Below are 24,434 nucleotides of genomic sequence, written 5' to 3'. Positions count from 1 at the left end.
TGATATTCCAATACTTCGATTAACAAAAGGAGAGTTGTTAGTCAATGAATCGTCAATCAAGAAATCATTCGTTCCTTAACTTCATAACGGGGATATTAAATGCAGATATTCCCTTTATTATATTAATTTGTATTCCGAGAGTATTTCGGATTCTCTGAGCCGCGATAAAGGTGTGTTCTCGTGTGCGTGGGCTTTTGGCAGGGGCCATACTACGAAGTACTAACGTGACTTGGTTCGGATCATTGCCAATACGCCCACTTATAGGCATTATAAGAAAAAAATTCTGACACTATTTCCATCGTTGCCAAATATCGGACATTGTCTAAATGTCAAGTGGATATCGTTTCGTACGTGATCGTAGGTTACGATGAAATATTTTTACACTTTCACTAGATACTGAAATAAATAAACACTTGTAATATTTTTCGGGGTGGTACGACTGACGATATATTTACTTATACGATAGCACAATGTCGACATATAATCTCACACGTTTGTCATGGACCGATGTTGTGAAATCAAAATACAAATTTAATAAAATAATTACCTAAAAAAACAATCAATTTTACTTGGTAGGGTTTTGTGCAAGCCCATCTAGGTAGGTACCACCCACTCATCGGTTATTCTACCGTCAAACAACAGTACTCAGTATTATATAACTGGACCACAATTCCAGTTTGAAGGATGAGTGAGCCAGTGTAACTACAGGCACTAGGGACATAACATCTTAGTTCCCAAGGTTGGTGGCACATTGACGATGTAAGGAATATTAGATCATATTCACATGAGAAATAAATATTGATAATTTGGGATAGCGTACTTAATTCGGATGTTATCGATTTTACGAATTTTGCCGATGCTACATCTAAGTTGGGTCGTACTATACCACCAGCTAACCCATTAGCACACCTGCCTTTCTGAATTGTATAAAAAATGCATATCATCATTATTAATCAAACGTTTTGCCGCTTTTCCAAATAATATTTTCTTCCCCAGTAAATATAAAACCTTCTTTTTATAGAATACTTTTTGCGACCAGTCGTATATTTATCACGATACGAAATATTTGAATTTGCAATTGATATCGGCAAATGTACAAATATTAAACACAATTATCAGGCTTTTAGCATCGGTCTACATTTACGCTTAGCTAAAATAGTTCTCCGAAGCTAAAATATAGCGAAAAATGTAGTTGGCCTTCGAATTCTCATTAGTATGGGATAAAACCTGGCCAATTGACACTAACGCATTTGACATATTAATATAGATGTTATTTGCGTTGTTGTATTATTTATATTATAAATGCAAAAGTCACATCCAATTTACTGAACCGAATTTGATGAAATTTGCTATAAACTTTGAATCCAAAGAAACGACATATGCTACTTGTTTATAACTGACGAATAACCCCTAAAATGCAAGCGAAACCGTGCGCGATAAGTTGTTATAACTCGTGAGAACAATTTCAACCAAATAAAGGTAGAACGGATCCTTGTTAATGTAGGTAACAAAATTGAACTAGCGACCCGCCCCGGCTTTTCACGGGTGTAATGCTGTTATAAAATATGCAACAGGAAGTCTGACTGTCTTTTTTGAAGATCTTTATAATGTACAATCGGGGTTAGAAAAGGTTCGTCACCTTAAGATCTATTTTCGTGTGCTCAGTATGAGCGATAGTCTGTATTACCGATCGAGAATGACATATTGCGTCGCAATTATTTGACGTTTATATGCAAAAGGTACTAAGAGTTTAAGACTTGATAAAGGAATGAATTTGAAAACTGACGAAGGTTTTCTTACCCTGACTGTACAGTACTGTTATTTTGATCTACCTCGTAGGGTTTGCAATGTAAGCGCAAAAATGTGTTTATTTACGACATCACTTTAGAAACCTCTAAAATTATCAGTGTTTCTCTACTATGATGTATTATACATATAAATCTTACTCTTGAATCAATTTATTTATTAAAAAAAACCTCCTTAAAAACCGTTTTGTAATTTTGAAGATATAAGCATAAATAGGGATAGACAGCGATAAGCGACTGTGTTTTGTACTGTGTGATGATAAGGCTGGTCTTCTGAAATCACATTATTGCACTTTTGTCATCAACCAACAGCTATTTAATTCTTTTCTTTTTCCATCAGGAGTGAGATGCTGCGTGTCCTCAACAGTGAGGTATTGGCATGCGAGCTGGTGGGGGGCGCCGGTCAGAGACTTGCATCAGACGCTCTGGGGTACTCTGCCGGAGATTCTTGCCTCAAGTAATTTGAGCTTTAGTAGGTAAGTTCCACCCTTGATAATTATTAATTGACATAGAGCAGAGATGGCCCAGTGGTTAGAACATGCATCTTAACCGATGATTGCGGGTTCAAACCCAGGCAGGTACCACTATATACTCACGTGCTTACTTTGTGTTTATAATTCATCCCATGCTCGGTGGTGAAGGAAAACATCGTGTTGAAACCTGCATGTGTCTAATTTCAAAGAAATTCTGCCACATGTGTATTCCACTAATCCGATTTGAACAGCGTGGTGGAATATGGTCCGAACCTTCTCCTCAAAGAGAGAGGAGGCCTCAACCCACCAAAGTGGCAAATTTACAGGCTGTTGTTGTTGTTGTTGTTGACATTTACCATACTCCAACATTAGTAAGGTATATATGTATGAACCAGATTAATACATGAGATTTGCTCTTGATTAGTATATCTTTATTTTTAATATAACACTATTACGCAGGACTGCTTATATCCACTTTAATTTTACTTTCAAAGTTTCGCTGACATTGACAACGATATTTATACGCGACTAATTAATTTCATTCAAGAATTCGACCAATGATATCGCGTCAATTCAATCTGTTTATGGTAGGAAAGGATTTAAGAATTGATTTCCAAGTAAAAAATGTATTTAAAATTAGAAAATTAATGCTATATGTTGAATATTTTTCAATATATTTCCATATGTTTTTTGTCAAAAGAAATACCTATTTGGTCATATACGTTTTACCGAAACAGTCTGATGTAAACAAAAAAAAACGGTTAAAATATACAGAAATTTAATATATAGTTTATTTCAATAGATAACTTGATTCAAGAGGCAGGTTTATACGTACATATAAAACATGCACAATATAGTAGAGATACACTAATCATTTTAGAGGTTTTAAAAGTTATGTCGTAAAAAAACATATTTTTTTCAGGGAGTTTGTAAAGTTCTGTAGCATATTTAGTATCAGTATTGCACCCGTGCTAAGTCGGGGCGGGGCGCTAATACGATATAAAAATACATATATATATATACATGTACTATACACTAACATCATAGTGCAACAATGGAAGGGAAGCTCTATATAACATTGACGAAGACAGTACATCGTTTTTGATTATCTCGCAGTCGTATAATTTTAAAACCCGGTAGACAGACTGGATTTTCTCTTTTCATCGTCATAACAAAGGAAAAGGGAATTTTCAATTTCATGTGAAACTTCATTCTTAACTTTTACATGGGCACGGAGAATCAGAACGGGCTAGTTCTCAGTCGGATAACGAGGAGGTTTTATATAAAAATATTATGAAACGAGTCATCTTTTATGTTATCTTTAAAAGATAATAGAAAAAGATAACCTGTTAAACATTCTTTGTGTTTTTTTTTGTATGTTAAAATAGGTGGACTAGCAAATTATCCAAATGACGGTAAGTGGTCACCACCACCCATAGACAGTAGCGCTGTACGAAATATTGACTAATCATTCCATCGCCAGTACGCCACCGGCCTTGGGAACTGAGGTGTTATGTCTCTTGTGTCTGTAGTATCACTGGCTCACTGACACTTCAAACCGGAACAAAACAATATTGGGTTCTGCTATTTAGCGATAAAATATCTGATGAATGGGTGGTATCTTTCAAGACGAGCTAGCCCTACCACCAAGTGAAAGCGTCCCAGTAATATTTACGATTATTAATGGGTCCCGACTTCTTATGGTTAGAATAAGGATCTACAATACATCTAAAACGTCGATATTATTGTTTACGATAATCTATTTTTGATAATTATCGTCATATGTGGCAGGGGTCATGACCAAAATTGTATTCGTCAAGTTTAAAACCTTCGTAAAAACCTACGAAAACTTTGAATAACAGAATAAATAATTTATTTATTCCTCGTAAATTATTAAATAAAGATTTATAAATTTTGTACAGGTTAGCTATTGAAATATATTTTGTAAACGGTGTTAAATTCCAATGGTAGATATTTTGACTGCCAATAAGAAAGTGTAATCATTTCTCCGACGAGCTCGAGATGAATTATAAACACAATTAAGCACATGAAAATTCAGTGGTGCTTGCCTGGGTTTGAACGCGCAATCATCGGTTAAGGTACACGCGTTCTAACCACTGGGCCATCTCGGCTCAACACTAACATCTACAATCACCCCCTACTGACACAGTTAAAACCCCGGAAACTACTAACCTCTCAATTGATTATCCTAAAATGGTTGTTAAATGACGTAAATATTAATTTCAGTCTCGTCATATTCATTAGAGAAGGTGATTTGACACCATTCATAATTGAATTTTGCGAAAACACATTAAAAACCTTTTAGGAGCCTTTTCGGCTGAAAATGTATTATGATCGCCGTGAAGCGAAAACGGTTCTTTATAATGACAATTCATTCGTTTTTTCCACTAAAATATAGTTGTAACACATTTTTACTATCACACCTAAGTAAACACGCACACACCCACAAAGAGATACATTGTATGTCACTAGCAGCTCGTACCGACTTTGCACGGGTAGACAAAAGATTTTTTAAATATTTGTACTTTTTGTTGCTTTTTTTCGAACATGTTTTACAATTGTCGTTCTGTTTCAAATAATAATAATAATAATAAACAGCTTTATTGCACACAGAAAATAAACAAAATACAAGAAAAAATCTTAAAATCAAAATCACTACAAAAGTATGCAAAGGGCGGACTTATTTACATATATAGTAATTATATCCCTAAACTTATGAATTCCTCTTTCTATTAATGAAAATCGCATCAAAATCCGTTCAGTAGTTTTGGAGTCTATCGCGAACATACAGACAGACGGATGCAGCCGATGGACTTTTTCTTATAATATGTAGTGATGTTAATCAATATTTGTTTTTGTTATTATTCTGTATGCTTGCGTATTGATTGAGTTGAGGCTCGGAACAGTTATAGTGTATAGTTATCGGTATAGTACGACACAACTTAGATGCAGCATCGGCAAATTCAATAAAACCGATTGCTGCCGATTTACACAACCAATAGAAATAGCTCCCTATCGCGCATTCGACGCTATTGTCGCTATAGATTCTCGCGTTCAACCCAAGAAAGCAAGTGCATGTAAATCGACGTATCAAATTGACTAATATATTAGGTCATATGATATTACAACATATTACGTTTGTGTAAAGATCATATTCGCATGAGAAATATATATTGATAATTTGGGATAGCGTACTGATGTGATCGGTTTTACGAATTTTGCCGATGCTACATCTAAGTTGTGTCGTACTATACTTGCGTAAAGGTTACCGGCGGTGCCGACGGGTGATTGTTTACAAAAAACGTTCAAGGAGGCTTTTCAACGCAATAGGTCGTTAACAGTATCTATATATGTATCTATGCTTAAATACAATTAAATTGTCTGTCTGTGTTTATTTTGTAATTGAAATATGAAGGCAGACTTACGTATATAAGTGATCGCCATTGCCCATAGGATTATATAGGGTTAAGAGGTGATAGGGGTGACTATTTGCAATAATTTTAACCCCCATATGCATGATGCAAAAATGTACCATTTTTGAGTGATCACGTTTTTTAGCACTTTTTCAAAATATATCTCTTAACGGGAATACGTCGAATTACCAATAACCCTGTATATACGATTGTGATAGCATGATATAGAATTAGCAGTGTTAAATATAGTAACAATACCTTACATTAGTTATATGTCAGAGGTTTCCAAATAGCTGTTTCTCTTTAAAATAATGTAACTATTTGTAAGTTATCTCAAAATATCTATTAAATATTGTATTGTAATTCTGTCGGGTTGTCCAAACTAACCATAATTGAAAATAAATAAAATTTTAACAAAAAGAAAAACCGACTTCAAACAAAACACTATTTTGAAACAAATAAAAATGTACTAAAAAGTAATAAAAATAATTGAATATTTAACACATTTTTGAGAGTCCTCCTAGGTAAAATGAAATGAAAAATATTAGACTACTTAAAAGTCGATTTACGATTATATAATGTAGTTATAATTATTGCTATATTTGGAGCCGGTGTCAGCCACGGGTACACGATTCAACAATCAAAAGAAAGAAGCGATACGAGCCTCTTGATTGACCCAGTATAATATCGTATAAAAGGTAATTTGTAAGAAACATATTTCTTAAAGTATTCTCGTATTATTTTTTGATAGATATAGTGTAGGTTGGCTGACACCGACTCCAAATATAGCAATAATTATAACTACATTATATAATCGTAAATCGACTTTTAAGTAGTCTAATATTTTTCATTTCATTTTACCTAGGAGGACTCTCAAAAATGTGTTAAATATTCAATTATTTTTATTACTTTTTAGTACATTTTTATTTGTTTCAAAATAGTGTTTTGTTTGAAGTCGGTTTTTCTTTTTGTTAAAATTTTATTTATTTTTTGATTTTAAGTGAAGCTGATGTTGACTAACTAATTTTTTTAATATGGATAGATTAAGCGTTCCGTTTATATGAGTCAGAAACTACTTCGAGGACAATTTCAAAGGAAACTTGCGAATAAAGCAAAAATAGACTTTCGAAAATGCGGATTTAATACGTCACGCGGCGTAAACTACAAGGATCCCTCGAAAGAGCTGTAATCGAACTCAGCAAAAAAACTTTGAAAAAGACCAACTATATTTCGTACATCATATGACGTCACATCACATACACAAAATTTGATTAAAGATAGTAAGAAATTCTGCCCCATATCGCACCCTAACTGCGAGCCGTATAGGAGTTCCATCACTACATAGTATAAAACAAAGTCGCTTTCTCTGTCCCTATATCTTTAAATCTACGCAACGGATTTTGATGCGGTTTTTTTTAAAAGATAGTGTGATTCAAGGGGAAGGTTTGTGTATATAATAAATGAACAATATAGTAAAGAAACACTGATAATTTTAGAAGTTTGCGATGTGATGTCGTATATAAACAAATTCTGTAGTATATTTAGTATCAGTATTGCACCCGTGCGAAGCCGGGGTGGGTAGCTAGTTGATTATAATATTCGACTATGATAATTACATAAACATAACCACATTACGGAAGGTGACTCAAATATCCAAATAACCTATAAATAAAAGATTCGACCGAGTATCGCTAACGTGCTCCTCAGAATTGTTCCGTTCCCTTCCGTTCTGTTACTTTGTCATGGATCCTGTGCTCAGAACCTTACCAAACTTTCACCAAATTACCCTTGAAGTATATATTTTATAATAAAAAAAGAATTATCAAAATTGGTTAACGTGATTTTCAGTTATTCACCTATTTGTCGCACATATACATAATGCAAATTTAAGACTTATGTCGTTTTCACATGGATTCCATCATCGGAAAAAAAAATAAAAAAAATGGGACCCCACGGGAAGCACTACCTTTCAAACAAAAAAAAAATTATCAAAATCGGTCCACCCAGTAAAAAGTTATGAGGTAACAAACATAAAAAAAAAAAAAAAAAAAAAAAAAAAAAAAAAAAAAAAACAGACGAATTGATAACCTCCTCCTTTTGGAAGTCGGTTGATAAAAAATGTAAATGTTTCATCAAAATCGATAAATAATATGAAAAGTTTATAGGTATGTTAAGTGCATAAGTTGGTAATTATAGGAGTGCCTGAATCCCTTTTAAGGTCAAATATCTGGGTGGAAAAGATAACGAGCTTTAGATAATTAATTTTAGGAATGTTTATTATGTCAAATATCATACAAATTTAACGTGTGTATAGTTGCGGGACACGGCTAGTATTACATCTGTGTAATGTAATCTGTGTGTGCAACTATTGAATTTTTTTATTACTTTTATTCGGCCACTACAACTCACATAGCTTAGAGATCAAAGTTTCGATTTATTCGGCGTATTTATTTACGCTGAATTAAATTTGAATAATGCTATTCTGACGTAGAAATTTATATTAAAACTTTGAAGCGCTTTATTGTAGAATTACTGAATTAAATGCCCTTCATTATAAGCGAATTTCATTCCATATGGCTGTGAAATATTAAATTGAGGATCAACAGCAGCCTGTAAATTTCTCACTGCTGGGCTAAGGCCTTCTCTCCCTATGTAGAGAAGGTTTGGAACATATCCAACACGCTGTTCCAATGCTGTTTGGTGGAGTACACATGTGACAGAATTTCTATGAAATTAGACACATGCAGGTTTCCTCACGATGTTTTCCTTCACCACTGAGCACGAGATTAATTATAAACACAAATTAAGCACATGAATATTCAGTGGTGTTTCCCTGGGTTTGAACCCGCAGTCATCGGGTAGGATGCACGCCTTCTAACCACTGGTCCATCTCGTTTCTTCTTCTTTTTTTTACAAAATTTCGTGACTTTGCTGTCATTCGAGGAAGTCAATTCTGGTGCAAGATTAATTTAAGCTTATCAATAAAAAGCATTGCCAAGAGAACTGAAGCAACATGCATAAATTCTACTCTATAACGTAACAAGAAGCGGTTTTAATTCAACTTTGGTTTGACCCAAAAAACATCCATTGAAGCTAAATAAAATCAAAATCGATTATTCTTTACAATATTTATAAGCTATTTAGAAACTACGGTTCGGAATGTTTGTTCTGACATAAAGAGCTGGCAGGAAATTCAGTAATTAGTGATATTGTTTAGCCGTTATTTATTTATTCTTATCTCGTCTGAAAACGCATTACTCGTTACTTTTACGCATCTATTCGACTGCTCAGCGTTGGATGTATGTGGGATTTGTCTGATACAAATACTAAATACGTCCAACGCTCAGATACAAATATAATACTACACTAATAACTTTTTGACCTAAAGATTGACTGGCAGATAATGTCTTCAAGCATTAAGTCCGCTTTGTGTCCCATTTACTTTATTTTTTATTTATTTTATTTTATGCCATTGGTTGGCGAAAGAGCAGATATGCCACCTGATGGTAAGAGCTCACCACTGCCCATAGATAATGGCGCTGTAAGAAACATTCCTTTCATCACTAATGCGCCACCAACCTTGGAAACTAAGATGTTATGTCCCTTATGCCTGTAGTTACTTGGCTCATTCACCCTTCAAACCGGAACACAATAATACTTTAGTAAAATAATAACCAACAGTACTTTGGCCATTGTGGGAAGTCAAATTCCCACTTGTATATACAAATGTAACCGTTCCAAAGGACGTTTCATGCCTGTCTTATCAGGTCCCTCAGGTACTGATAACACCCCCATCCTTGATTGGGATTTTTATAGTGACCGGATAAGGTGCGTAGGATCCCATCCTTCCGGCTGTCTGTCGTTGAGCGTAAATGCATTTTAAGAATAATCTATACTAATATTATAAAAGCGAAAGCAAATAACTATAACGGCTTAACTGAATCAAATTTGATGAAAATCCGAATACCAAAGACACTTTTTTACTTAACTGCTCAAAACTAATACCTAAAATGAACGAAGACGCGGGTGTCAACAACTCTTATCAATTACATTTTTGTTTTATAGTAAATTATATAGAGAGAGATTATAAAGAAACGTTATTATATTAATTCATCTCTTCTTCCATTTTTTATAAATCTTTATTGCATATAAATAATCTGTGTTGTGTTACTGATATATTTCTAATGTAATTTTATTTTTATTTTTGGATATACGTTGTCTCTATAATTATATAGGCGCAATCTTAACGAATTGCCAGTCTTTCCGAAATACTTTAGGAATATAATTAGTACTAATAGTTTTTAGTTTGTCCAAATGTTATAAACATCTGAAGCTAGGTCCCGTAGGGGTTATACATACGATTGGAATATACGATTGACATATGCAGTGACGGATTTACCCATAGACTAAGTAAGCTGGAGTCTAGGACGGCAGATTTAGAGGGACGGCAAAATCATTATATTATTATGTACATTACGTCCGATATAATGAGGACGAGAGAACGCAAATCATAAGTTGCAATTTCAGAATAAATGTAATTAATACGATTGTAAACAAAACTAAAGTATTGAATTTCAGAAGGCAGTTGGGATGACAAAAATTGAATAGCCTACTAGCGGCAAACTTGTAAATCCGCCACTGGACATATGTAATTGAAATATGCCAATTAAGTAGCATTTAAGTTGGTTGTATTATTTTTCATCCGCTTTGTAACTGAGCTTCCCTTTTAGGCATAGATAGGATGATAAATGAGTATTCAATTTCAACTGAAGTGATTCCTAAAGATCTTAAGCTTAAGTGATTCCTTAAAATAGAAAGGACTTGAAGGACGTTAGTCCAGTGGCTAAAATAAAACGCTGATTCCCAGTCCTAGATTCGAACCTGATTTTCAACTACTCGGGATTAGGGTATGAAAGTGCATTACCATACATTGGAAAGCAAGTAAAGGTGGTCCTTTTTTCTCGCTGGAAAATCGCATTACGCGCTTCCCCCACATAATGGAAGATGGAGGGGTGTGTTCCCACAGGGAACCGCCCTGGACGCCGAATGCGACCAGTTCCACCGGGCTTACCCACTTAAACACCAGCGGTACCCTCACCGTCTTTCGGCGGGCGCCACAGGATCGCTTGCGCATGCTACTGTGACGCCCTGACGAAGTAAAGCTGGTCCTGTCTTGTCTTGTAGTTTTTCGATTTTATCTGTTCGTAAGAGTGCACCTGTCTTAACGAATACATCTGTTTATCATAATATATCCTGCACGGTTGGTTTTTTTCCAGTCAATATGACCTTCGTGTCCAAAACCGGTCAAGAGGAAATGTTCACATTAAAATAAACATTGTTTATTCTTATCTAAGTATAGTGTTCTACATTAGATAACGTAAACTCTATGCATTTTTTTTAATGGCAAACAATCGGTGCTCAACATTGCCAGGGTGAGATACGAAGTGAGTTCTTATAGTATCGAACTGCAGGACTTTCCCTATAGAAAAGAAGAACTCGACAAAATTATTTGAATCCGGTTTGATCCGGTTGAAAAAAAATGGTTTTTTATTAGTTCTATTCATTTGAAATTAAATTGAACATAATTTATTAGTCGTTCAACGTCACTATACAATGTAAAAAACGAAAACATGTGCTACGAATTACGATATATTAACATTAGAATTAAATTAATTAAAAAAACTTATTTTTCACCGACAGGAAATGAAAAAATAAAAGTTATTTTGGTTTTAAGTAATGTAGCGCAACAAATTGCCTGCCACTCATTTTGTCGTCAAAGATGACACCTTATCTATTAAATTCTGGTTTCCTTAGTCAAATTTTAAGGTCTGATCCAAAAAGTCTGTAATACTTATGCAACATTGACCAAACTGATTGGTTAAGACTTCGACTAACCTTGAGAATATAATTTAAAAATCAATATTTAAACGTAGTTTAAGAGTATACCTGGGTAGGTAACGCCCACGTGTGTGTTCCATTACCAATTAATATAAATACTTTGTATTGCTCCGGAATAAAGTGAGATTGAATCAGATTTTGATGAAGACTGTGACGAGAAAAAGTATTTGGAATTTTGTTATGCGGTTTATTACGGAAGGAGCAAAGGTCTATACCTCACACTAATTTTACAATATAAAATTACGCACATGAATATTCAGTGGTGCTTGCCTGGGTTTGAACTCGCGATCATCGGTTAAGATGCACACGTTCTAACCACTGGGCCATCTCGGCTCACGCTAACATTAGTGCTTATTTGTATGTAGAAAAATAGAATTTTATCTGCATCGGCATTTTAACTTTCTCTATCAGACGTCCGGCGAAACGTTTCCCGGGAGCAATGAAAATATGTGTTTTCATGTTTAAAGTTTATACAAACGAATACGTCGGCATTCCTCCTGTAAAATATGTACGGACTGTGTAGGATTGAATCGCTAGTAATAATTAAATTTCAGAAATAAACCTAGACTTCTTTAAAGGTCAAATGAATTTCAATCGTTGCTTCGGTTCTGTTTAACGATCAATAAAACAATTGATTGATACAAAACTTACTTTAAATTTTACAGAAAACAAATTAAATGAAATAATCTAAGCGTTAAACGCGTATACATAGATACGTATACGCGTTTTACGATTTTATTAAAGAACAAAATGAGTCCTTTGCTGAGTGCTCCCTTAGGGGGTGAGTAATCTAAGCCGTTATGTAGACTTCTAACATCTAGCTTGAGCCGGTGACGCTGTAATAGATCATATACAATGTTGTGCCTTGTTTCCTGCACTTAACCTACCTACACCTAGTACAACTACAAAGATCAAAGTAATGGACGTGTAAATTAAAATCTTTCTATGAAAACAAGGCCCATGAAATCCACTCCCTTTGGTCATATGTATAGTTCATTTTTATCAATACATAAATAATATATAAATGTGAGAAATTATTTGATCAATTAATAAATTAGATATATGGTACACATGTAGGTAAAAGTAATTTCTGTGTTATGCTATTAATTTATGTCAATAAAATAATAACAATGTTCTTATTATTAATAATTATTATTATGATAAACGTAATTTACTATTTTTTCATGTCTTGTAATAGACATTCACTATTTAAATTTACAATTAATTGTAACACTACACTACTGAACATATTAAAAAAAACAAAAGAGGTAGTACAGTGTCATCGAGTATAATAGTGTACTAATTGGAGCGAACCTTTTTTCGTCATAACCGCAATTGAAATTCAAATGTCACATTCGATTCGTAATCAATACATGTTCGATAGCGAATGATTCGATTCGAATAATTTACAATCTGCATGTCCGATTCAATAATCGTAAATAAGCATGTTCGTTATCGATTTTTCATGCACTGAATTTCATACCGTCCTCTTTTATAGAATCCGTATCACAATAACTACAGTATGGAGTGTATACTGGTTGGATTTGTAATCATTCAGTTTGTAAACTTGGTGGTAAGGCTTTGTGCAAGCCTATCTGGATAGGTACCACCCACTTATCAGATACTCTACCGCCAAACAACTGTACTTAGTATTGTTGTGTTCCGAGTTGAAGGGTAGATAAGTCAGTAAGTCAGTTAGTGTATTTACAGGCACAAAGTCTTATATTGTATTAGTGGCGCATTGACGATGTACGGAATGATTAATATTACAGCTCCATTGCTTATGGGTTCCGCCAAAATATGCCATAATATGTTTATAATTATACTTAATCATTTAACATCTATTTAACATACTAAAAACTAGAGAAAAATACAAGTCATCGTAAGTAGCAATATAAAAAGAATTAACTAGTATAACTTTACTGTTGCTTTCCCGCTCGTAATTTATAATACGTAATATACCAAATCCCAATTTTACCCTGTCGATGGATTTATAAAAAAGTACCCTTTATCCTTCCCTAGGATTCAAAATATATAGACCAAATTTAATTGAAATCGTTTCAGCGGTTTAAGCGTGAAGAAATAACAGACTTTCGCATTTGTATAAATAGTATAGACATGTATTATATTGGTCAGTCAGGCGTCGAGGCCGGTGACCTTCAATTTGTTTGCAGTTTGCACTCGAAACAGCTGGTCGATGCTAACGAATATTCCTATTTCAACCTTACGCCCACTACTAACTGGTCTGCGAAAGGCAAAATACATTACACATAGAGCAATGTAATGCAAGCCTTTTGCTTACAATGTGTACTTGCAGCGTATCGTTTCCTGTAATCCGGTTACTTGGTTGGGGGTCGGGGTTGAAGGAGGATTTGAGGTTTTAAGTCGCCATCATTATGTCAATTGAATGTCTAAGGCCTACAACGCACCTGCAAGCCCCCCGGTGTTGCAGATGTCCATGGGTGGTTGTAATCTCTTCCCATCAGGTGAGCTTCCTGCTCGTTTGCCCGCTATAACATAAAAAAACGTCCAATCAAAGCCCTAGCGAAATATGGGGGTTACAGGTATATTAGGTAGGAAGTAACGGGTCTAAGGGAAAGTCCTGAACTATCGTATAAGCCAGTATCGGGCAGTAAAAGAAAACCGGAAGTATGCGTTTCTATTATTTCTGTTTTATTTTTAGAATATCTTGTAACGTAAAATTCAGATGTAGCGTATGAATATGATCTTCACATATTATAAACCCAGTCGCTACCCGCCGCCGAGATGGCCCAGTGGTTAGAACGCGTGTATCTTAACCGATGATTTCGAGTTCAAAAGCCGGCATGCACCACTATATGTATGTGCTTAATTTGTGTTTATAATTCATCTCTTGCGCGGGTGTGAAGTAAAATATCGTAAGGAAACTTGCATGTGTCTGATTTCATCAAAATACTGCCACATGTGCGTTCCAACAACCCGCATTGGAACGGCGTGGTGGACTATGTTCCAAACCCTCTTCTCAAAGGGAGAGGAGGACTTAACCCAGCAGAGGAAAATTTACAGGCTGTTACTTTACTTTACCCGCCGTTTTGACGCTTTGATCTTTTAAACTACGTAACGGATTTTAATGCGGTTTTCATGACTAAACAGAAGGTTTGTAGGTATAATAGATATATATAATACTAGAGAAAAAAGAATTCAGTCTATAGCTGAATAAAATACAAGAATTTTTATTTGGTATATGTACAACCGTATTATACCCGTGTGACGTCAAAACGGTAGCTAGTTTACAAATAAAACTTTAACTTAATTTGTACTGTTATCGTGTATGTGTTCTGAACAATTGATTCGATTATTATGAAATAATAGCGAGTTGTTCTTTGTACGCTAGTTAGCTACGCTAGCTCAAAAATTTTTGAAACATAGTTCTTTGACGCTGCTCACAGTAGAAAGAAGTTTGTATTCGGTGCTAAACTTGAGGAAGAAACACTCGAAACGTTTCCAAAAACTTGAAATCTCGAGCGCAGCCAATACAAAAATTAGCCTTTACCAAACAGATGAACCTTAAGTTCGAATCCACTTTGGAGCGGGGCTCGCCTTATTCACCCTGAAGGTATACAACAAAGTTTAACTGTGGGAAAAGTTTACTTCAGAGTCCGATCAATGCCTGGAGATTGAAGAGAAGCATTGACGTCTTTTGTCTAGAACTTACCTATTTTTTTTTCTACATACATTATCCTTCGTCTTCTCTGTCTTTATTTCTTACCCTCTGTCTCTTTCTCTGCCTGTCAATTATATACGGTTTTTAATAATATAGTTTAAATCACATTTTATTAATTTGTGAGATAACAATCTAATTCATTTAATTATTCTAAAACCTTATTAATTTATTACATTATTTAATATATTTATGTATACATATAATATATGAGGAAAGCGACACCCAACCTGGTGTAGAAGTATATAAGTATAGTTTGTATGTTTATCCTTAAATATAAAAGTTTAATAAATACTTATTACCCGTGTAAATCCAAGACGTGCCACTATGCTATTAAAGTAAATACAAAACTGTGTACTATTGAATGTACACTAACATACATATATTCAGGGTCTACTTCGATATTCCAAGGGCAATATATTCGTGTAGTGTCAATGGACTTTCCCACCGTATGCTATGTTCAAAACAATACGCATCATACATTATTCATCAACGCATAGATGATGTAAGTCGTCTTAAAAACTATAATTTTCCTATTAGTAAACAAAAACAATTGAAACGTAATAACGAAATAATTATTAATTACTATAGATTGTTATTTAATTGAACTCTATCGACTAGACTATAAACAGTCGTATTGCAATACGAAAGTATTCCCAAACCCCTTAGGGAGTAATTTTACAACAGGATATTTGCATGTGGTTATTTTGCGGGGTAATTCTACTATTTTATAACGGTTATGTTGCATTCTATATTCTATTACGATGTAAATTCAATCGAACTGCAACGGTATCACTGAGTTAGTTGATTAGAGAAACTTATTATAAAGTAAAATATAGAGTATTAAGGCAAATTATGTGTAAGTAGAATTGCCCCATGATTTTATTTACACTTCCGTGAATGTATCTGGTCAGTAGGTATGGTTTAATTGTTTATAAAAATACTAGTAGTCGCCCGCGGCTTCGCTCGCCTATTAGGTTGTTGGTTGTCGTGTGCTAGCCAAAAAAGTAGCCTATGTCCTTTCTAGGAGTTTAAATATGCTTCATACTAAATTTCATCAAAATCGGTTCATTGGTTTGGTAGTAAAAGAGCGACAGACAGAAAGAGTTACTTTTATATTTATAATACTAATATAGATTTAAATTAAACAATATTGTTTACATCTATAAATAATAAATATATATCACTTCAAATGTTACCTATAAATATTAATTTAAAGCGTTTAGTGACAAGTCGATGGTGCTACTTTTATAATAAACAAACAAATAACGCATGCGTAAATAATCCAATGCAATTGCGTTGAGATGAGGGAATAACGTTCTCTGATTGGCTATTTACAAAACATGCAACTGTTTCATTGGTTCGTTTATGGAATCCGAGTCTTGATGATAGGATATTTTTACGAGTGTAGCCTTAAAATATTTTTATTAGAATCGAATGTCGCAATGAACAATCACGTTCAATAGGTTATTTGACTGGTTTTATTAAACCCATTTTATATTATTCGGTAGAGGTTTAGGAACCCAGTAAATTTGATTTTTATATTTGTTGTATATATTTGTCGAAAAATATCATATTAAAAAATCCATATTTAAATAGCGCGCGAAAACGCTACTTGGACAATATGGCACTGCAATGGGATCGGTGACATCACTTGTCTGTATTTTAATCTGTGGTACATGTACAAAGCAAACAAAGTTAACAAGCAATTTACTGCATTATAAGCCCTGCAAATCAGGAGCGTTTTGTGTCACGTGACAAACGTTTAAAAAATTGCATTTTTAGTTATGGATTTTTGAATAAATCATGTATTTTTTTCAACTTACATGAATAAATAACAATTTTTAAACTCATAATATATACTGATTACAATAATTGCCATTTTATACTTTACATGGTATAAAACAAAGTCGCTTTCTCTGTCCCTATGTCCATTTGTACGCTTAAATCTTTAAAACTAAGCAAAAGATTTTGATGCGGTTTTTTTTTATTAGACAGAGTGATTCGAGAGGAGGAGGTTTTTGTATGTATTGTAATTGTACATAGACAATATAGTTAAGTAACACTGATAATCTTAAAAGCTTCTAATGTGATGTCGTAACTAAACAAATTCTGTAGTATATTTAGTATCAGTATTTCATCCGTGCGAAGCCGGGGCGGGTTGCTAGTAGCCTATATTTAGTGTCGATGTTCATACAGTATAGTTACAGGTCAGTGTATATATTAGCGTCTCCGTGTCAAGTAAATCTTCGAAGCAGTGTGATCATATCGTCTGCTCCGTGTAAATATACAACGCGACGCGTCCGATATTTCAAAGACTTATCTTTGCTATAAATAATGTTGTCTTTATAGTCACTGTATTTATTCGATACTAGCTCTCCATCCCGGCTTTGTAACAGCGATTTAAGAATTACTTTTGTTAAGTCTAAATTCCATACCAAAAAAAAGTAAAAAAAAAAACCCGGTGAGTTTCTTTTCTCAAGTCTGAGGTGTTAAATTCCGAACCAGTGGTAGATTTTTTTGACTATCAATAAGAAAGTGTAATCACTTCTATTTTGAATAAAGATTTTTGATTTTGATACCAATTCGATTGGTCCGATCTGAACCACCTAGAAACGTACAGAATACCAAAATACCAGCTGCTCGCCCCAACTTTGTCCGGGTAAAAAGATCTGAACCCATACCGGGTCTAATCTAAACTTTTTAGAGGTCACTATAAACACACAAATACAAAAAGTAATAAATATCATCGAAATTGTTCAATTACAAGTTTAACTTGTTTACTAATAGATAAAAATCCACTACTATAGTAGTAGTGGATGAAAGCAACTATGTAATTATATGTTACTATCATAACTCTTTCCCGGTCTAATTAAAACTATAAACGTTTATCAGGACGACAAAGTCTCATCGCTTTTATCTCCCAGAAGGCAGACAGATATAACTTATTCAACATATATTATGTTCTTTGTATTCGAATAAAAGTAGTTTTAAATCTATACTATATATACTATATAATATTATAAATGTCGCTGTATGTAATCTGTCGCTCTTTCACAACCAAACGAGTGAACGGAATTTGCTGAAATTTGGTATGAAGCAAACTTTTTTTTGGATCTTTTGTCCAACACTGGTACGTCAGTCCCATTGTACCCTTTTCCTCTGACGAAGGATCTGCTAGAATACTCTGAAAAAATCCAAGATTGAACAAACATACATTTAAATTACATAAAAGTAACTTTCTCCCATTCTGAGTCTTGCCACATTCCATCAACAAATGATGTAGGTCTTCATAACTTCCACACTTATCGCATTTAGGAGAATCAGTTTCCTCATAAGAAAACCTAGAACTTTTTGATGGAATATGGCCGGACCTAAGGTGATGAGCTGTAGTAAAATAAGTCCTGTTTGTTTTTAATCTGGCAAACCAAGGTATGTGAGGAGGCTCACTTTGAAATTAAGCAAACTTGAACTTCAAAAATAGGACATAGGCTACGGTTTTTGCCTAACACATGACAATCGACCCCCTAAAACACGAGCGAAAACGCGAGCGGCAATTAGTACATTATCATAATATATTTAATTGTACTTTGAGATATACTTCTAGATAGTCTGTATAAGCTTCCCAGCTTAGACTATAAGCGACGAAAGGTAGTCAACAGTTGAGAAACTATACGCACACCAGTAAAGTATTACGATGTATGACGAGCGCAGCTGTCACTCACACCAAGATAATACAATTCTTCCTAATCCTTCTTAATAAATGTGCTAACTTAGCACAAATGTACTTTTCTGCCCCTACTATAAAAGTAAAAAAAGAAAACTAAAGTAAAAGCCTGTAAATTTCCCACTGCTGGGCTAAGGCCTCCTCTCCTTTTGAGGAGAAAGTTTGGAACATATTCCACCACGATGTTCCGATGCGGGTTGGTGGAATGCACATGTGGCAGAATTTCGATGAAATTAGACACATGCAGGTTTACTCACGATGTTTTTCCTTCACCGCCGAGCACAAGATAAATTATAAACACAATTAAGCACATTTATATAGGGGTGCTTGCCTAGGTTTGAACCCGAAGTCATCGGTTAAGATGCACGCCTTCTTACCACTGGGCCGTCTCAGCTCTTCTCAGAACTACAGAACCTGTAAGAATTACAGGTAGACAATTAGTCATACTATACGTGTAATGATTCAATAAAAAATGTTATTAAAACGTAAATATTTACACGCTAGATCTTTGTCTGAAATCAAAACAAACACATTGATTTATAATTACATCACAACCTGAAGACATGTTTGTTTGAAAATAATCATGATAGGACGTCCGTGCCATTGACTCGTGTCTCCATTCTTTCTCAACCGTGCCAGTGGGTTTCTAGACTACAACTTGGGTTGTAAACATTGGGTTCAATCGCGTGGAAACCGCTGATTCGCATTCAACTTCGAGTTTATGTAATTTTTTTTTATGTTAATTGTAATTATAGCACACGGTTTCATCCGCGTTGCTCAATAATCTATGCTTCCTTGCAAACGTATTTATAATCAGTTTCATTCAAGATAAGTGCATCTATGTGTCTTGAGAGAAATCGACACGAATATTTTATGTCTATGTATATGCCCTCTCCTTGCAATCTATCTTTTGTCTTAAATTTTCGCGATTATTACACATTGAAATAAAACTAGTTTTAACGGATTTGAATCGCGTATTTTAATTATTTTTAAACTCCCGACATTCATCCAGTCTACCCGTGACCACGAACACTGTAAAGTGCTCGAAACGTCGGGATGTTAAAAATAATTAATATACGCGATTCAAATCCGTTAAAACTAGTTTTATTTCAAAATCTATCTCATTCTTTCTCTTCTCACTATCTGCTCATAATATTATATAAAATCATATACATTTTGTTATTGTTTTAATTCAGATGGCATTTCAATAAAAAAAATGTGCTTGTTATTTAAATATTCCTAAACGTTGTTAATTTATTTCATAGTATTTGTTATTTAGTGCATAGTACAGTAGCAGCCTGTAAATTTTTCACCACTGGCCTAAGGTCTCCTTTCCTATTGAGGAGAAGGCTTGAAGCATATTCCAATACACTGCTCCAATGCATGTGGGCGGATACGCATGTGGCAATTTTGATGAAATTAGTCACATTAATGTTTCCTCACAGAGTTTTCCTTCAATGCCGAGCACGAGATGAATTATAAACACAAATTAAGCACATGAAAATGCAATAGTGCTTGCCTGGGTTTGAAACCACAATTATCAGTTAAGCTGAACGCGTTCAAACCACTGGGCCATCTTGGCTTTCGTACAAAGTATAGAGCGAGGAAAAACTTCGTTTTAACCCCGTGTCCCAAAAAGGTCAATTTTTTATTAAAATTACATGTTTCGTTTTCTACGACCATTTCCTGTTTTTCTATTCTGGACAAGGTGTAATTCTGAAATAAATATGTTTGTAAGTATTCAGTTTAACTAACCTTAAATGGAACTATTGTTTTTTTATAACAATTAACGTTTTAAGCGACTTGTTATCGCTACATTTCCAAGGTTTGAATACTAATAACTGAGGGGTCGGTTTTAGTGATACTTTACTGAAAATAATACGTCGATACAACGCGTATTAGAGTATAAAGCCGTTGATAAAAAAATATATTTTCTTTATTAATTTCTCTTTTATTATTTTGATAATAATGAAAATTTTGCTAATTGCCCGTCGCTAAGCGAGGGCTCATTTGAGGAGTAGTTTTGAACGAAACTGCTCAAATATAGATCTATCAGGTGTACGTAACATAACATAACAAATTAAGATCGGTAATAATCTACTTCCATATTCACAGCCCTCACCTCTCGAAATTTAGAAAAAAATGTGTGGCTTTTATTTTTTCTAAAAAGGACAGATTATTTGGCCAGTATTACGTGTCAATAATTAATTCAACGTAAAAAAAAAAACTTGGAACGTGGTATTATAACAAACATGAAATCCATTACAGCAATATTTTTGTCGCTGATTGTATGTAGGGGTAATCCTCAGAAATTATGTTTCAATTCTAAAAAATAAATCATTGGTAGAAAGCTTAAATTATAATTAAATATATAATTTACTTTATTAATACACCGCGAACCTAAAGTTGGGGTTCGTAGCTGTTTTCAAATTAAACAATTACAAAATTTAATTATTCGTAAAACTTTGAAGGACAGCGTTGGAATATTCATTAAGTTCACAACATTATATTCGTTTTTAACTTTGGTTAATTTTATGCGCGACGTAAGCAGAGAAGCCTGCGTTCGATGTAGATTACACATGCTACGGGTTTCCATAACATATTTCCTTAAAAGGATAGAAGTGTGGTTCAAAGGTGAAAGGTCTTATAATGTAATTATAGTTTAATGGGTTCGTTTTATATTTTATATCAATTGTTTTTGTTTGTAAGAAATCATTACAAAAAACTACCCTCGTAGACGACTGAGAAAAATTGCCTTTGGCAATTTCCAAAAAGTAATCTTGGTCATTGCTCAATGCATCTTGGTCAATGCCTATAGATGGTGGTACCACATATCATTTGATGTAACATTTGCTAGTATGCGTATCTATATTCAATAAAATAATAAATCGAATGTATGTGTTTTTTTTTAGCGAAGAACCTGGAAGTGACACTTTCGTTGTCAAACTGTTATGTTTCTTATAAACTGACTGGTCGCTTAGACTTATAGTAATAGCACGTATTCTATTAAGAATTATGAAATACTGTATGACTGGAAAACAGCAATACTTGATAACGTCGTGTTCCGTTTTCATGAGTGTGTGTGAGACAGTGCACAACTGGCACGAGGGATCTTACTGCCAAAGGCTTCCAAAGGTACCAATGTCTATAGGCAGTGATGAGCATTTATGATGAATTTGCCAACTATCACCAATACCACTTTGGAAACAAAAATATTATCTTACTCTTATCTTACCTACTTCACAAGATTGGCGCATTGGTTAAACAAGTAATGGTGAATAATTCTCATAGCACCAATATCTATATGTAATTGTGATACTATATAAGGGTACATTTGAATGTTCACCTATATATTTCAGTCAAAAGTAGTTGCTCTACGCAGTTTAACCCTCACTTAACGTTTTTCCTTAACTTAACCTTCTCAATAAATGAGCCACCTATCGAAGAAGAATATTTCCAAAATAGACGGATAAATCCTGAAATAAGTGAATTTAAACAAACTAAGTCTTCAGCTGTACATAATAGTTCACACTTATCATAAAAATGCGACAAAAGTAATTTGGCTTCTTAGAGTGTTACGGGCTTACCATTTTATCTACTGCAGTTAAGTCATTCATAAACTAGGTGACGCATTGTCATGGTTTTGGACGATCAAATGGTGGCTGATTTTCTATCTGTAACAAAATAATACAACAACAACAAAATGATACCTTGTATATAATATGAGTAAATATCTTGGAAACTATAAAATCTATGAAAACAAGAGATGTTTTCTTTACTTTTATTACCCAACTATTTTGTATAACTGCAGTTTCAAAATTGAGTGTGACGAACTACTCACAGCAAGTGAGTATCTTACCCTATCTTTAAAATAAGTTTATTCGCTCGATAAACGCCACACCATTTTCCCCACGTTATGTGAAGGGGCATGTGGGGCGCATAGGGACTGAGGGCGTCGGAATATACACAACGTAAAAACAACGGTATCCATTTTTTCGGTTGATGTTACAAGATCGCTAGATCGCTTGCACATACATATTCTGAGCCCTTCAGTGGGTTCCCATCGTTAGGCTTGAGTAGTTTAACTCGCCTACCCCACCCGGTGACGCTGTAGAGGCCAATAGGCCCAACAGCAATACACAGTTCGAAAAAAGAAATAAAAAAAAAAAATAATAACTACCGTGACGTCCCAACAGTAGAGGTTAGGTTTACATTGATTTTTGGGTTAATACATCATTAGTATGTAACCCCATTTTAAACTACTTCGTCATTTTATGATTAATATCAATAACTGTGATCGCGTGTGATTGTAATTCGATTTTTATTTGATTATTTATTCATGGTACGAATACACACGGATAAGAATGATTAAAGTTTCCTTATGTAATAAATACAGGAAATATGTTATGTATACAGTTTAAATGATTTAAAATCTATAGAGACGTCATTATGTATCCATATCTTCTCTAGCTTCGTATCTCAGTGATACCATAGTCTCATAAACCATTTATCAAGTCTTCTTAATTCGTTATACCTATCTGATGCTTGAATACTAAATATTTCCAGTAAATTATTTATTGTTATTCTTACTTTTATTAAAAATAAGTATTTGGTACTGTTTCCAATGTACCAAACGTATCAAATCGACCTTCCATTTTTACTCCCATAGGGGCAAAATAAACTAAATTTCAAGTACATATTTGCATTGTCGTGTATTTGAATTAGCATCAAGTTTCCTGTTACAGAAGCAGTTCACATGATGAGAAAGAAATGAAACTATCATCAGAGCCATTGCAGCTGGGCCCTCCGCCCCGAACCTGCTACCCGCTGGTCGTAATACTGGCGCGCGATCAGCGAGACACAGCGGAGCTCAGGCCGGATGATACGGTAAAATAATTAAGCCTTAATAAAATAGAACACCATATAAACAAAAGAGTTGAGACAGCCTAGTGGTTAGACATAGGCCTGAGGAGAGCAGATCACAGTATGGGGGCCTAGATTGCATTATTTCAACATGATCTCGCAACAACTCCGATGAATGACCAAGATGGACATAGCAGTGGTCTCAGTCCATAAGAATCCCCACAAAATCCTGTCTTCGCACCCACAGGGACCGAAGACATTTTAAGCACTTTTCTGAAAATATCTACTGTCTCAAAAAATTGGAGAAATGTTTACCAAAGTTTTCGAGTTCAATCCGCGGAAAAGCAACAGAATTTTCGGGTATTTAATTGAAGTTCAAAATTTATCCCCTACTTGTCGGTTGAAAATGCCCTATCTATATCTTATAACCTCAATAAAACAGATTACCATCAAGTATTATGGCGTTTTGCAGATTGTCAATCATCGCTGCCTTCGCCTTTTCAAATTGAACTGTACAAAACTAAAAATTTCTTA

At 34.3% G+C, this 24,434-nt stretch overlaps 1 protein-coding gene across 1 annotated transcript in view; it reads left to right on the top strand.

Annotated features, from left to right (window-relative positions):
* The window catches only part of LOC124538270 (cell growth regulator with RING finger domain protein 1-like), a 45,617-nt gene that overhangs the window by 11,754 nt on the left and 9,429 nt on the right, over window positions 1-24,434 (top strand). Inside the window, exons 3-4 of the mRNA XM_047115274.1 lie at window positions 2,146-2,281; window positions 23,783-23,924. Of these exons, the coding sequence (XP_046971230.1) occupies window positions 2,146-2,281; window positions 23,783-23,924 (278 nt within the window). The remainder of the gene's footprint in view (window positions 1-2,145; window positions 2,282-23,782; window positions 23,925-24,434) is intronic.

This window comes from Vanessa cardui, chromosome 20, assembly GCF_905220365.1.
Source record: "Vanessa cardui chromosome 20, ilVanCard2.1, whole genome shotgun sequence".
Classification (NCBI taxonomy): domain Eukaryota; kingdom Metazoa; phylum Arthropoda; class Insecta; order Lepidoptera; family Nymphalidae; genus Vanessa; species Vanessa cardui.
Note: the sequence above shows the minus strand (reverse complement) of the source record. Positions and strands in the feature narration are given on the sequence as shown.